The 12,399-nt window shown below is 39.4% G+C and overlaps 1 protein-coding gene across 1 annotated transcript; it reads right to left on the reverse strand.

Moving 5' to 3' along the window:
• Window positions 1-756: 756 nt before the first annotated feature.
• On the reverse strand, window positions 757-9,398 carry LOC122970325 (chitin synthase chs-2-like). Its single transcript, XM_044336457.1, has 13 exons — window positions 9,297-9,398; window positions 5,802-5,990; window positions 4,789-5,668; window positions 4,098-4,281; window positions 3,187-3,357; window positions 2,881-3,055; window positions 2,683-2,778; window positions 2,353-2,485; window positions 1,975-2,175; window positions 1,750-1,865; window positions 1,480-1,648; window positions 1,161-1,340; window positions 757-1,043 (listed from the first exon to the last, which is right to left on the reverse strand). The coding sequence occupies exons 1-13, from the start codon at window positions 9,396-9,398 to the stop codon at window positions 757-759; spliced, it is 2,883 nt and encodes a 960-aa protein (XP_044192392.1).
• Between the last annotated feature and the right edge of the window lie 3,001 nt (window positions 9,399-12,399).

The raw sequence follows: 12,399 nt of genomic DNA on the forward strand, positions 1-12,399 counted from the left end.
TTGTGCATGCATGTACAGTCCGTTTTTGCCTGCTATACTGAAACTGAATACGATGAGCATCATTTAGACATTAGACAAAGGTGATTAAAATATAATTTGAGGCAGATAATCATACTTAAATGATTAAACAAGACATACGCACCTGGCTGAGCGTGTCCTCCTGCAGGTGCATGTCAACAGACAAAGTCTGTAAGTCTGTGACCCAACCTGAAGAGAAGAGCAACACAGGAGAATAGTAGACAATGTGACATCTGAGAGTGTGTTTGAAACCAACATTTTTGCAGCAGATTCAGACTTTTACAGATTTTTGCCAAATCCTCAGGACTTACACTGGGCAGGATAATTGAAAGAAGACTCCTCTTGCCTGAGACGCAATTGGAAAGATAATCAGTATCATCTCACACTTTTTATAGGTGACACGTTATATTTCAATCGCTGTTTCAACTTAAGAAAAATACCTCTGCTCTTCCTCAAGGATCTTTATGTCCTCCACAATGGTGTTTTGAGGCTGAGGTTCAGGCTGTGTGGGCTCGGGGACCAGGTTGTCCTGGCTGACAGTGAGCTGTTCTCCATTAGCTCTGTGGCTGGATTTTTTACATTTGGCCCATGAGAAGAAACGTGCGAAGGTGCTTTTGGCTGCAGGCATGAAAATTTGTTTAAGTTCAGTCAGCTCAAGCACTAATATTTGTTTGGTGTTACTCTATGAATGTAATAAACTTGTGTCTTTTTTATGTTATCTTATCTTAGTTTAATCTGCTATCTACCTTTCTGGGCTGTTGTTTGTGGCTTGGTGGTTGTAGGAGGGGCGGCTCCAGCGGCAGGCTTTGTCTCCCTGGTGCCCCAGGAGACGTTGTTCATGTTGACCATGGAGTAAATAGTGAGCAGGAGGTAGGCACTGGGGATACAGATGATGTAGAGAAAGCCGTGGAACACCAGTGGAAATTCCTGTGGATGCATTATCGCAGTGATGATGTAAATGATCGCCATGGACACGACAAAGATGCTGTTGGGTGTCAAGATGGTTTTGTCCTTCACCATTGAGCCTGATGGAAAGTAGATGGGTGGAGCAATCTTAAGGTTAAAGCAGCTTAAGGTAGGTCTTCATGTGCAACTAAAGTTGCCACATAAATGTCTACATAGTCTGTTTACGTTTAACTCACTTATAATGGTCATTGACACCACCAACATTAGAAATGCATATATGACACTCATGACTTCTGCAATAATGATCTGAGTGTCTGTCTTGAGCTTGAAGCAAAGACCCAGGTAGATGGCAGGAGGTATCACAGACAGGACCAGAGCGCTGTTCGCATTGATGTTGAAGATGAAGGTCAAACCTCCTGAAATACACAAAAGACGGGCCTGAGTTTTACATATTCTACTTTCATTTTATTTGCATACATTTCAATAGAAATTCAGTTGATTTCAAAATTATAGTTTACAAAGGATTATGTCCTCATCTACAAAAATGAACCTAACCTGCGATCAAAAGGCAGATGGTTGCGGGCGCCAGTATAGCTGATGCCAGGGCAAAGAGCTGGTAGAACATGAAGAGTTTGGATATGGACTGGTTCCTCTTGGAAATCAGGCTGGTGGCTCCCAGAAGATCCACAACGTTGGCCATTGTGGATGGTCCCCAACGCCGACGCTGATGGTGCAAAGAGCCATTAGCATGTGATAAAATGATGTGAAAAAATACAAGCACTGCAGAGGAGCACAGTTTTGATCTTGATCAGTCCCAGCACTCACCTGGTTGTAGAGTTCTTTGAAGTCCTCCGGGGCGTTCGTGTAGGCATCAGATGCTGCATTGTACTCCACTCTCCATCCCTGCTTCAGCAGAAGCGTACACAGCCAGCGGTCCTCACCTGCAGGGTACAGAGACTTTGTTTAAATAAAGGAAGGAGAGACGAATAATGAGGGATGACATCAGGACTGAGTTCCGAGACAGGAAGTCTAAGAAATGGCATCCATTACCTTGGTCATACTGAATGTAGTGGCTCGCCTCCATGGACTTGGTAGAGTATCTCTTCATCACATTGTCGTCCATAAGTGCCTCTGCTCTGAACAGGCTGAAGCAGCCGGGGCTGCATAGCACGCAGCCAATAACATGCTCCGCCGTCTTCTGTAGCCAGTGGCTGACGGCATACTCAAACTTCTGAAACCATACTGCAGGACCTGCCCAGGAAATACAGAAGCTTTATTAACCTCAGTGCAACGGTGCTAGTCACTGTTAGCTTTTCAGGTACAATGGTTGCTATTAGAGATATTTGTTATTTGTGCTTAAAGCTTTACCTTAACCCCTGTCTGTTAAACCTCTCAACTGTTTTTTGTTTTATTGTACTATGTGCCAACCTGAACCAGTTGGGTGAATCCTGCCACATGCTGCCCCAACACGTGGGTACATTTTCAGACGATCGATGAGCAGCATCACAGCAGCCGGCTGGAAGTCTGTGTCCCCGTCCAAAGCAAGGAGGTAGGTGTTGTGCTTCTTTTTCTGGATGAAAATGCACAGTTTGCTCTGTCTTACATTTATACCACAGCCATTTCATTGAGGAATACTGCCCATACATGTAAATGCTCATTAAAAAGTCCACAAAATATATACACAACATTTACAGTGTGTCAAAAGTTGGCTGTGTGTTCTTCTGTGTATATGTGCCTTTCTTCTTTTCTCACCTGGACCTCTGCTTGCAGTTCTTTCTCATCCTTTCCTCTCTGCCAGCATCCGTAGTATTTGCTTGTGAGTTTCCAGCCCAAAAGATAGTAAAGGTACATGACCTAGGAAATATTAAATAACAGTTAAAACAAATACATCTAACAGTGCATTGTAGTAGAAAATATTTCATAAAGGTATGAGTCTCCAGCAAGTCAGTTTCCTACCTGAGACCACCTCTTCTTGTGGCGGATGAGCTCTTTGTTCTTGAAGTGGACCACAATGATGTTGCCATGAGGCATGGTGACCACAAGACGACCTCCATACGGCGTCCTTACGATCTTCTGATCAGGTATCTGCTGCTGCTCTCTGAAGAACTTCTCATCAATGTTCATGAAGTTGCTGATAACAGAGAACAGGTAAAATGTGTTAACTACTACTTTTGTTAAGCTACAATTAATAACCTGTGGTAATCTTTAAGACTTAAAGCTTAATGCACCATCATTGTAGATAATTTTTAAGATGGTTCTTACCCATAAACTTCTGTGAGGATTTTCACAAGGTTTATTGCATATTCATTGAGTTCAGACCCATGATGCCCCTGATGCCCTTCAACAGCATTGAATGCATCATCAAAGTAGATATGAGCCTCAAAGGTGAAATCATTGATCTTTGGCTCTTTCTTTGGTCTGTACTTGTCCAGTCTGCAGTGATCAGAAAATGACAAAGAGGAACTGTGAGGAAATCCACTGTGAGGAAGTTAATGATGAAGTTGTTACCAATGTACTGCTGAAACTGGGTGAGCTGAGACCTTAAACTTTAGTAGATGAAATCTGTGACAAAAACATCTTTGATATCCAAAATGGTAGGTTAACTCATTTAACAGACTTTTCCTGCTTTTACATTAGACAAACTTCTAACTATAAGTAGCATTTCTTCAATTGAACTACTGGACTCAGACTCTCTTGGTAATATCCTTAAGTGCTCTAAATCATGAAACTGTATACATGTAATCTCTAGCAGTTTATTCTCTTCTCTTACATCTCTTTGGTGTGAGGGAATTCAAAGAATAATTGACCTCAAGGAATCAACAAAGAAAGAAACTAATGAAAATGAAGGTAATATTACATAACAGAGACAGAGCATAGAGTCTACATAACTCACCTGAAGATTGAAATAATGATACTAATCATCTCATCGTAGGTCTCGTGCCACATGGTTGCACACAGATATACCATTACTGGCTCAAAGACTGCATAGTCTCTGAAATTAAAAGATTTGCAAATTTGAGATTTTTTTGTTTAGAGGACACACAATTCAATCCCATCTCGATAAACTTCTTCAAGGTCCAAACACACCTTGAAGGCTGAAAGATCTGACTTTTGATGATTCTTGCGAGGACCAAAAGTGGAGGATTACTCCTATGCAGACACCACACACTTACCTCTTCATTCTGTCTTTGGTCTGAATGTCAAATCGGGTGTTGAAGAGTAGGGACTGCTCGATAAAGGTTCCTTCATATAGCCTCCTGATGAACAGGTCCTGGGTCCTCTGGATACGATACACATTGAGGTACCACAAGTGGAGGGTGGCCAACACAAGACCGAGCCACCAAGCCACTGCTGAACCTGAGGGAAGATCAACAAAACATTTAAGGAAAATTTCAGCTTCTGACATGATGAAATATTTTAGCATATTTAGAAAAGTGCAGAGCTTTCTGACATATCAGTGGTAAATTTAATTTCAGATCTGTGAAAATTGTGAACATGCAGCACTAAATAACAAAATAAGCCTGCAGGGTTACTTGGTGATAACTGTTGCTTAACTGTGTTTAGTTGCTTAACTTGTGTATGATAAGAGTTTTGGGTCATTTCCATTTCTGTTTAAAAATAACTTCATCATGATGCAAAGATACTGAGGCTAGATTTTTTTCTTTAAAGCAATGGTTCCTGCACACACCTGAGCACTGTGGCCGACAGGTATGTAGAACAAGGTGTGGTGGCCTTAAGAACCTCCACATTGAGCCACATGTAAATTTAAAAAAAGTTTTGGTCTGGTGACCCTCCTATGTGACCCTCATATTTATAATTTGTGCTAAATTACATTGTAGGTAATACCAGGCTCTAGTTTATTACCTGATAGTAGGCCGATGTCAGTTATAGTGGACATGTCCAGGAAGCACAGAGTGTGTGTAACATCTAAAACCAGATGTGGGAACACATTGCCATTCAGGCTTTGGTTTCTTGCATACACAACTTCAGTGCAGTAGCCTGTGAAGTTGACACTTTCAGTCCCATTCAGACTTATTCTGTAGTCCTGATAGTAAACAATAACAGGGATGATCAGCAGAGCCATCACAGCCAGAGAAGCCAGGTACAGAGGCAGGATGAAGCATCGTCGCAGGGCGTGCATCTTGCAGGCTGCAACTGCAAACCAGTGGCACAGTGCTGAGGAGATGAGCTGGACCCCGATGATGATGGCTATAATCCTTGTCTCACGACTCGGGATGGAGGTCACTATGCCCCAGTCCATCTTGGACAGAGGGACGTAGGCGCCAAGCACACAAGCAGTCACCACGATTCTGAGCAGGCTGGAGAGGATTTGCAGCATGTTCTGACACTTTGTCATGTCTCTGCAAAGCATCTTGAGGGAGACAGAGCCGCTGTTCTCACTGATCAATCTGAAGTAGTTATCCCACCAGTTGAAAGACACCAAGAATGACCCACCAACAGCTAGACCGACCCAAATTGCCATCTTGGTATCATTTGGATCCTTCATAATGTATAAGACAAGGAACAGGATGTAACCAAGCAAAATGAGGATGAAGGCAGTGATGGATGGCAGCAGGAAGCGGTTTCTTTCTTTGGCAGTGCACTGGGCTACCACCTGCAGGAGTGCAGACAGGACGCCCACACCGTTCAGTATGGTCACATTGGTCACAATGTCCAAGTGTGGCATGGCCACTATGGTGAGAACTGCTGCACCCAGAGACACCAGGAACTCAAAGAATAGAACCTGAAGAAGAGGCAGAAGAAGGAGATGAAATTCAACATGGTAAAGAAAAGGGCCAATATATCTGCCAGGCTCTGTCTTTGGCATCAGCTAAAGAGAAAAAAGAGTTAGGAAAAGTAGTTGGACTTTGTCTCACCAGGGCAGCAGTTGCTTTCTTTGGCAGCTTTGATGTTTTGTAGCACGCCTTCCAGAAGCTTTTGAGGAAAAGAAGGACACTGGAAGTGATGAGAGAGCAGCCGATACACAGCAGAGCGACAGGTTTCTGGTCAGCTGGGAGGGTCTTAGTGCCTTCATTGGATAAGGTGATCAGGAGGAGGAAAGAAGTCTAAAAACGAGTAAATGAAAAAATGGTTATGATTAAATCAGTTAATTAATACTTCATTGTGAAATGAGCAGCTGCTACATAGACAATGACTGGGTATAGTACTTTGTGGAATTGAGTTATTAGGACAAAATTAAGTTTATATTCTAGACTTGAAAACGGGTATGGACAACAATTTATTTATTAATAAGCATCTTAGAGTACCTTAAAATGTGCTTTATAAATAAAACGTATATATATATATATATATATATATATGAAAAATATGTTAATGAAAATAACAAACCTTGCTACATAGCGCCAATCCGAAGACAAGCACAGCGACTACACATAAAGAGATTAACTTCAGCAGCTTTATTAGTTTCCAGGGCGTATGTTCATCTTCAATGACTGGGACCTCTCGACAGGTATCCCACAGCCTCCTGATTAAAGATACCAAAATGTCAAAGTCCAAGGTAGTCTGACGGAAGTAGGAAAGTAGTAATATAACAATATATAGGTATATATATATATGTGTATATATGTGTGTGTGTATATATATATATATATATATATATATATATATATATATATATATATATATATATATACACACACACACACACACATATACATACATACATATACACACACACACACACACACACACACACACACACACACACACATATATATATATACACACACATACATATATATATATACATATATATATACATATATACATATATATATATATGTGTATACACATTAGGGATGTGCAGAGAGCGCAGTACAAAATTATTTGTATTTGTATTTGTATTCGAATAAAAGTGGACAGAGGCTTAAAAAAAAAAGTGTTACAATAAGTGTTCATGAAGCTTGTTCATGAAGCGTGTGTCAGTAGCTCAGCTTTATCTCTAGGGAACACTCCCAACTCTGGAAGTGATGTCCAAATTAGGAAATATGCATCATGTAGCAGGTGGATGTGACTCCCCTCACTGAGACCTACTAATAGACATCACAGCGGAGCAGAGGAGAGACACTGAGATAGCGATATAACCAACCTGCACTCTGGTATTTGACATGGTTCATTTTTCTTCCTGAAAACAAATCATTTTTGAAATATTTGTATGAAACAAATATTCGTAAAAAAAAAAAAAAAAACCCAAAAAAAACCACTATTTGTGCTTTGCCAATAATGTATTTGTATTTGAGCACACCCCTACTATACATATATATATATATATATATGTAAATTGATAGATATAAATAAGCACGTAGATGTAGATATATATGAAGTGGAAACCATACTAATGCTTAAAAATAGAAAGGGCCCTATCTTACGCTAAGCGCAGCACAAGTGTCTTCGTTATTTTAAGACCGACACAGTTGTCATTTTCCCGTCCAGCGCCCACTTTTTTAAAATAGCATTTGGCACTTGCGCCCATCAGAGCGCCCATGGGCGTGTTGGTCTAAAAGTAAGGTGTGGTCAGGTGCATTATCGGCGCATTGCTATTTTGAGGCAGCGGAGAGCGATTGCGCTATTGACCAACAAAAACCTGGTCTAAAGTCAATGGCGCAGTGTTTCACTGTTATTTTAAGGGCGCATTATCAAGACAGTAATGTGCGCCTACACAGGCGGCCGCACAACATACACTCTGCTTGTTACATACACAGGACGCGCAGCAGTGCACAAACATGCAAAAGGTAACAAATTAAAGGAATACAATGTGAACGATTATCATTGTGTATATTAACACATTTCAAAATACATGTCATAATGCTTAGTCATAATATTTATCAGAATTAAGTAATCATAGTAATGATGGATTAAATTGTTTAATTATTTGACCAAATCATGGTAATACATGTAGGTATTTAAACAACGGATCAGACACAGATCGACTCTCCTGCTGCATCAATACATGATGACATGAGGAACACATGAGGAAATAAATGAGGTGGAAACAAGTATTAAACTGAGGAAGGAAATAAATCTGGACAGCTTCTAGTTGCTGCCAGCAGCAGGATCAGCACCTTGTAGAGCTGATCAAGCCCTGACAACTGTGTTGATGATTCTTTACATGATTAAAATCAATGATTTAATTTTTGAACAATATTTAACAAATATTCTTTAATATTTTTGAGAGTATAGTGATCAGGTTTCCATACTTTCAGCAATTAAAACCCTGCTGATTTGACCTGTTACTCCATGACTGAACAAAACGATTTTAAAGAAATCAAAGCTGTAATTAAAAAAATAAACCTTTTCAAAAACCAAACGAAGATAAATTTGCAACAAATTAATGAGCAGGATCTTAAACTGGTGGTCTGTGGCCACGGGAGGGTCCAGGAGCAGCAGAGGCAAGTGTGCTCGTCATGGATCGTGCGCTTTCACTTTGCGCACGAGCAGATCCGTTTCCTCTGCAGAGAAGCGCTCCTTCTTACTACTTGGCAAATGAGCCATCATAATAGCAATCCGCCAAGGTGGAAGCGCACCTGGCTCTTAAAGGGAATGGGAGATGACACTGTGATTGCTTTATTGCATGTTACGCCGAAAATTATTAATTAATTAGGAAACTATGGACAACCGCTTTGAACCTTGCGCCTGACGCAGCGACCATTTTTCCGCCGTTAAAATAGCAAACGTGGATTTGGACGCACCCTAAATGCAATTGCGCCATGCACTTCAGACCGTGCGCTTTAGATCGTTAAAATAGGGCCCAAAGTTTTTAAAAAGTGTATTATTTGAAAATCCTGCAGATGATTTGTATGCATAAATGTAACTATAAAATTTTACTCTCCATATCTGCAATTACTTTTTTCCCATTGTGAATTCCTCAAAATAACAAATATCTAAATTAAAAAGTAATGAACGGAGCAGCTTTTGACATTTTCTACTTAAAAACATGCATAACTTATTTATATTACATTAAAACTTTGAATAATTGCAAATAATAAAAAAATATTAAATTACAACATTAAAAGAATGAAGTGAATGAGGTGTTACTCAAAGCAACTATTAACAACCAAAATTAATAATATTCCATTATTTTAATATGTTGAATATTTCATTATTATTTTCATGATTTTTAGTTAAATAAATTGCTTTTTTGCAATATATATATATATATATATATATGTACAATTGGAGTGAATTACCAGCTATTGCCAAAAGCATTTTATTTAATTTTTTAAAATTATTTTTCTAATGAGCGTATACTTACTTGGGCATATCTCTTTCTTCCTCCATGATGATTGTTGCAAATGCCTGAGTACCTTTGACAGCTTATAAAGGTTAGCACCTGTAGCTATGACTCATCACACCTGAGCACCAGCCAGGTATTTCATCAATGGGGAGCCAGGAAACAGATGTAGGTCAATGAAGGTGATGGGCAAGTTGTTGGAAAGAAGGAGGGACAATTCCATCTTTTATGCTGCCTATTTTATGGTCTTTATGCTTCCTTGTTGTGCTCTTGTGAAGCAAGATGTTCCCACATCTGTCCATGCTCTCAGTTGACACAGTACAGCATTATAAATACTTACGACTTTGGTTAGGAGGCAGATTGTCCCACAAAACTCACGTTGAACATCTCATTCAAAAACTAAAAATTTATATTGGATTCTTGTACCGGAACAGGGCTTGTTTCCCTTTTTTTAAAAAACAAAAAAAACAAAAAACACATTATACTATCTACCATCCAGTCCACATTGGATTGTAGAGATATCCTGTATGCTCATGCTGCTGCTACCACCCTTGTTATACCGCCCCGCTAGACGCTTTCTACCACAGTGCCATTCGATTCATTATCGCAGACAGCTATCGCACTCACCACTGTAACTTATGTGAAAAGGTCAGAGGTCATCACTGACATATAAAAGGCACCAGCGTACCTGTGTCTTTATTTTTAAGGCCTTGCTATCTAAGTTGCTTGAGTTATTTAACATCCTTAGTTGAGCTAAGAGTTAATAACCATGACATGAAGCCACAGAGCAGGTTGGCTTCAAAAGTTCATCATACAAAGTCGGAACAGGGGAAGACTGGTTTCAGGTATGACGCACCTCACTACTGGAACGAACTGCAACACAGCTTAGATACACTCGTTCCCCTGAAGGATTGAGTTTTACTAGCTGATATTCTTCATAATGTTTGTTTTAAGCAGTGTGTCTGTGAGTGTGTGTAATGATGTAACTTCTTCTCAGCTCTCTCTTGCAAAAGAGATCTTGAGCCCAATTAGATTTTCTGAATAAATAAAGCTTAATAAATAATATATTTTTACTTTTTAACTGATCTTTTTCTCATTATTTTGCATTATGTAAAGCACTTTCCTACACAATTTCCTGCACAAAATGTGCTATATAAATAAATTTGCCTTGCCTAGACCAAAGATCAGGCCACCAAAATCATTAGGAATCACCATCTGGGGAGAATAAATATTTATAAGACATTCCATGTAAATCTAGTTAGTAGTTGTCTGGATATCTTGCTCTGGATCAAAGTGTTCAGATGAAACAATGAGCAAACACATCAGAGTTTCTTGATAAGAGCGTAATTCACCGGAGCGTGTTTGGAGCCTAAGTCCAGCAGAAAACTTGTGCCGTCTGGACCTTCTGAAAAGTACAACTAATGGGGAAGCAATTTTACTTCTAAATCAAAGGGAAGATATCTATTATTTAGTTGCAACTTGGAGAAACATGGAGCTTTTTCCCTTTTAGCAACACACAGTTACACAACCAAAGTCGAGTCAAGTCCATTTAATTATAGAGCACATTTAAAAACAACAAATGTTGACCAATGTGTTTTACAAAGAGAGATGATAATCACAATCAAATAAAAACACAGATATAATTATGAGGATCAAAAGAAAATGAATAAAATGTGAGCTGTCACATTTCCTTGATGACGATTAAAATGCAAAGAAAATATGGATCATATATATATCATCATATGGATCACCCCTGGGTTTTAACTGGGAACATGGTTTGCAGATCTCCAGTGCACTGGAACAAACTTGCCTTGCTCGACGGCATTTTAACAGAGGTGTGCCTGCATGATTTACTTTGTCTGTCTGTCTGCGTTAATGTATTTTCACTTTGCACCTGCTGGAAAAAAAAAAAAAAAGATGTCCTGCACAAGGAAACTGAAGAGTAATTTGAAGAGGGGGAAAGTCTGAAACCAACTGTAAATAATATCATGAATAGCATGATCAACCCTCAGGCTAACTTACTATCTTTTACATCACATCTGATATCATTCAGTGCTTCACTGGTTTCCTCATGTCTTTATTCTTACTCGCCACACCTCACATATCTTTGATGTGGTGTGGGACAATTTAAATACATTTAGTGGAAACACTTTGGACTTTGGCCCCCATCACTCACACTGAAAGCACATTTGGTGTTTTAATAGCCAGTACAAACAGGAGGAATGATTACAGCGAGGAAAACCTCTTTCAGTTCATATGGACACCTGACTGTTGTTTTCAGACAAACTTGAAAAACTGTGAACCTGTCCTTTAATGACAAAGGTTGCAATGATGACATGACTAAAATTAAACTACAGTATTTCTATTTTCTTTTTACTTTACTCCCATTGTTCAGTTATGATGTGTATTTAGCGGCTGTGGCACCATTATCAGGCGTTGCAGCGCCCCTCCGTTGGGTTGTGTGCAAACAATTAGAAAACAACATTTTATTCCTATCATTCACCGGCTTTCTCGCTAACACTGCTCGCTCTCCTCGTCCACTCTCTAGCTCGCTTGACCACTGCTTCACTATCTCTTTCTCTCTCTCTCTCTCTCTCTTTCTCTCGTCTTTGTTAAAATGAGTCAGGAAGCTGTCAGCAAAAACGTTATTGAAACGAAGATAAATGTCCTCCCCTCTTCCTAGTAATGTTTTTGTCTTCCCTCATGGCAGGGTTGTACAGTGTTACAGGTTGCGTTTTTCCAAAAGTTGTTTCTGGTTCAACTTTCTTGCTGCGGCACCCCTGCAACCCCTACCCCTGCAGCCTAAAAGCACAACGCAATACCATCTGCTTCGGGCTGGGAGGTTTCGTGCACATTGATATCATGATGGGAAAAAGAAAAGGAAAAGTCATTGACATTCAATGAAAAATGGAGCTTATAACAAACAGCCAAAAGAGAGCCAGTGAGATGCAGCAGTGAAACAACAAACAGCTGTTCTGTATTTTGAAACAGTCAATAAAATTCAGTGAATAGTGAAGCTGTTTCATTACTTTATATTCATGTAATAAATATACAAATGTCATTTAGATGGTAATCTGCATGAGAAATTAAGGAAGAGAAATTTCTTAATTAATTTTCTATATGTCTATTATAGTGTTCCCCTCAAGGCCCTGCTGTCAAATACATACATACATATGACCATATCTACTTAACTAATACATTAATTTTTCTATCATTTCCCTCCT

Source organism: Thunnus albacares, chromosome 19, assembly GCF_914725855.1.
Source record: "Thunnus albacares chromosome 19, fThuAlb1.1, whole genome shotgun sequence".
Taxonomy (NCBI): Eukaryota; Metazoa; Chordata; class Actinopteri; order Scombriformes; family Scombridae; genus Thunnus; species Thunnus albacares.

Bases quoted from the DNA above. Each gene is read 5' to 3' on its own strand.
- LOC122970325 (XM_044336457.1), bottom strand. From the start codon at position 9,398: ATGGAATTGTCCCTCCTTCTTTCCAACAACTTGCCCATCACCTTCATT. The intron at 1,341-1,479 runs GTTAGGTTCATT...TGTGTATTTCAG, and splicing joins CATCTGCCTTTTGATCGCAG to GAGGTTTGACCTTCATCTTC. The intron at 1,044-1,160 runs GTGAGTTAAACG...ACTTTCCATCAG, and splicing joins GGTGTCAATGACCATTATAA to GCTCAATGGTGAAGGACAAA.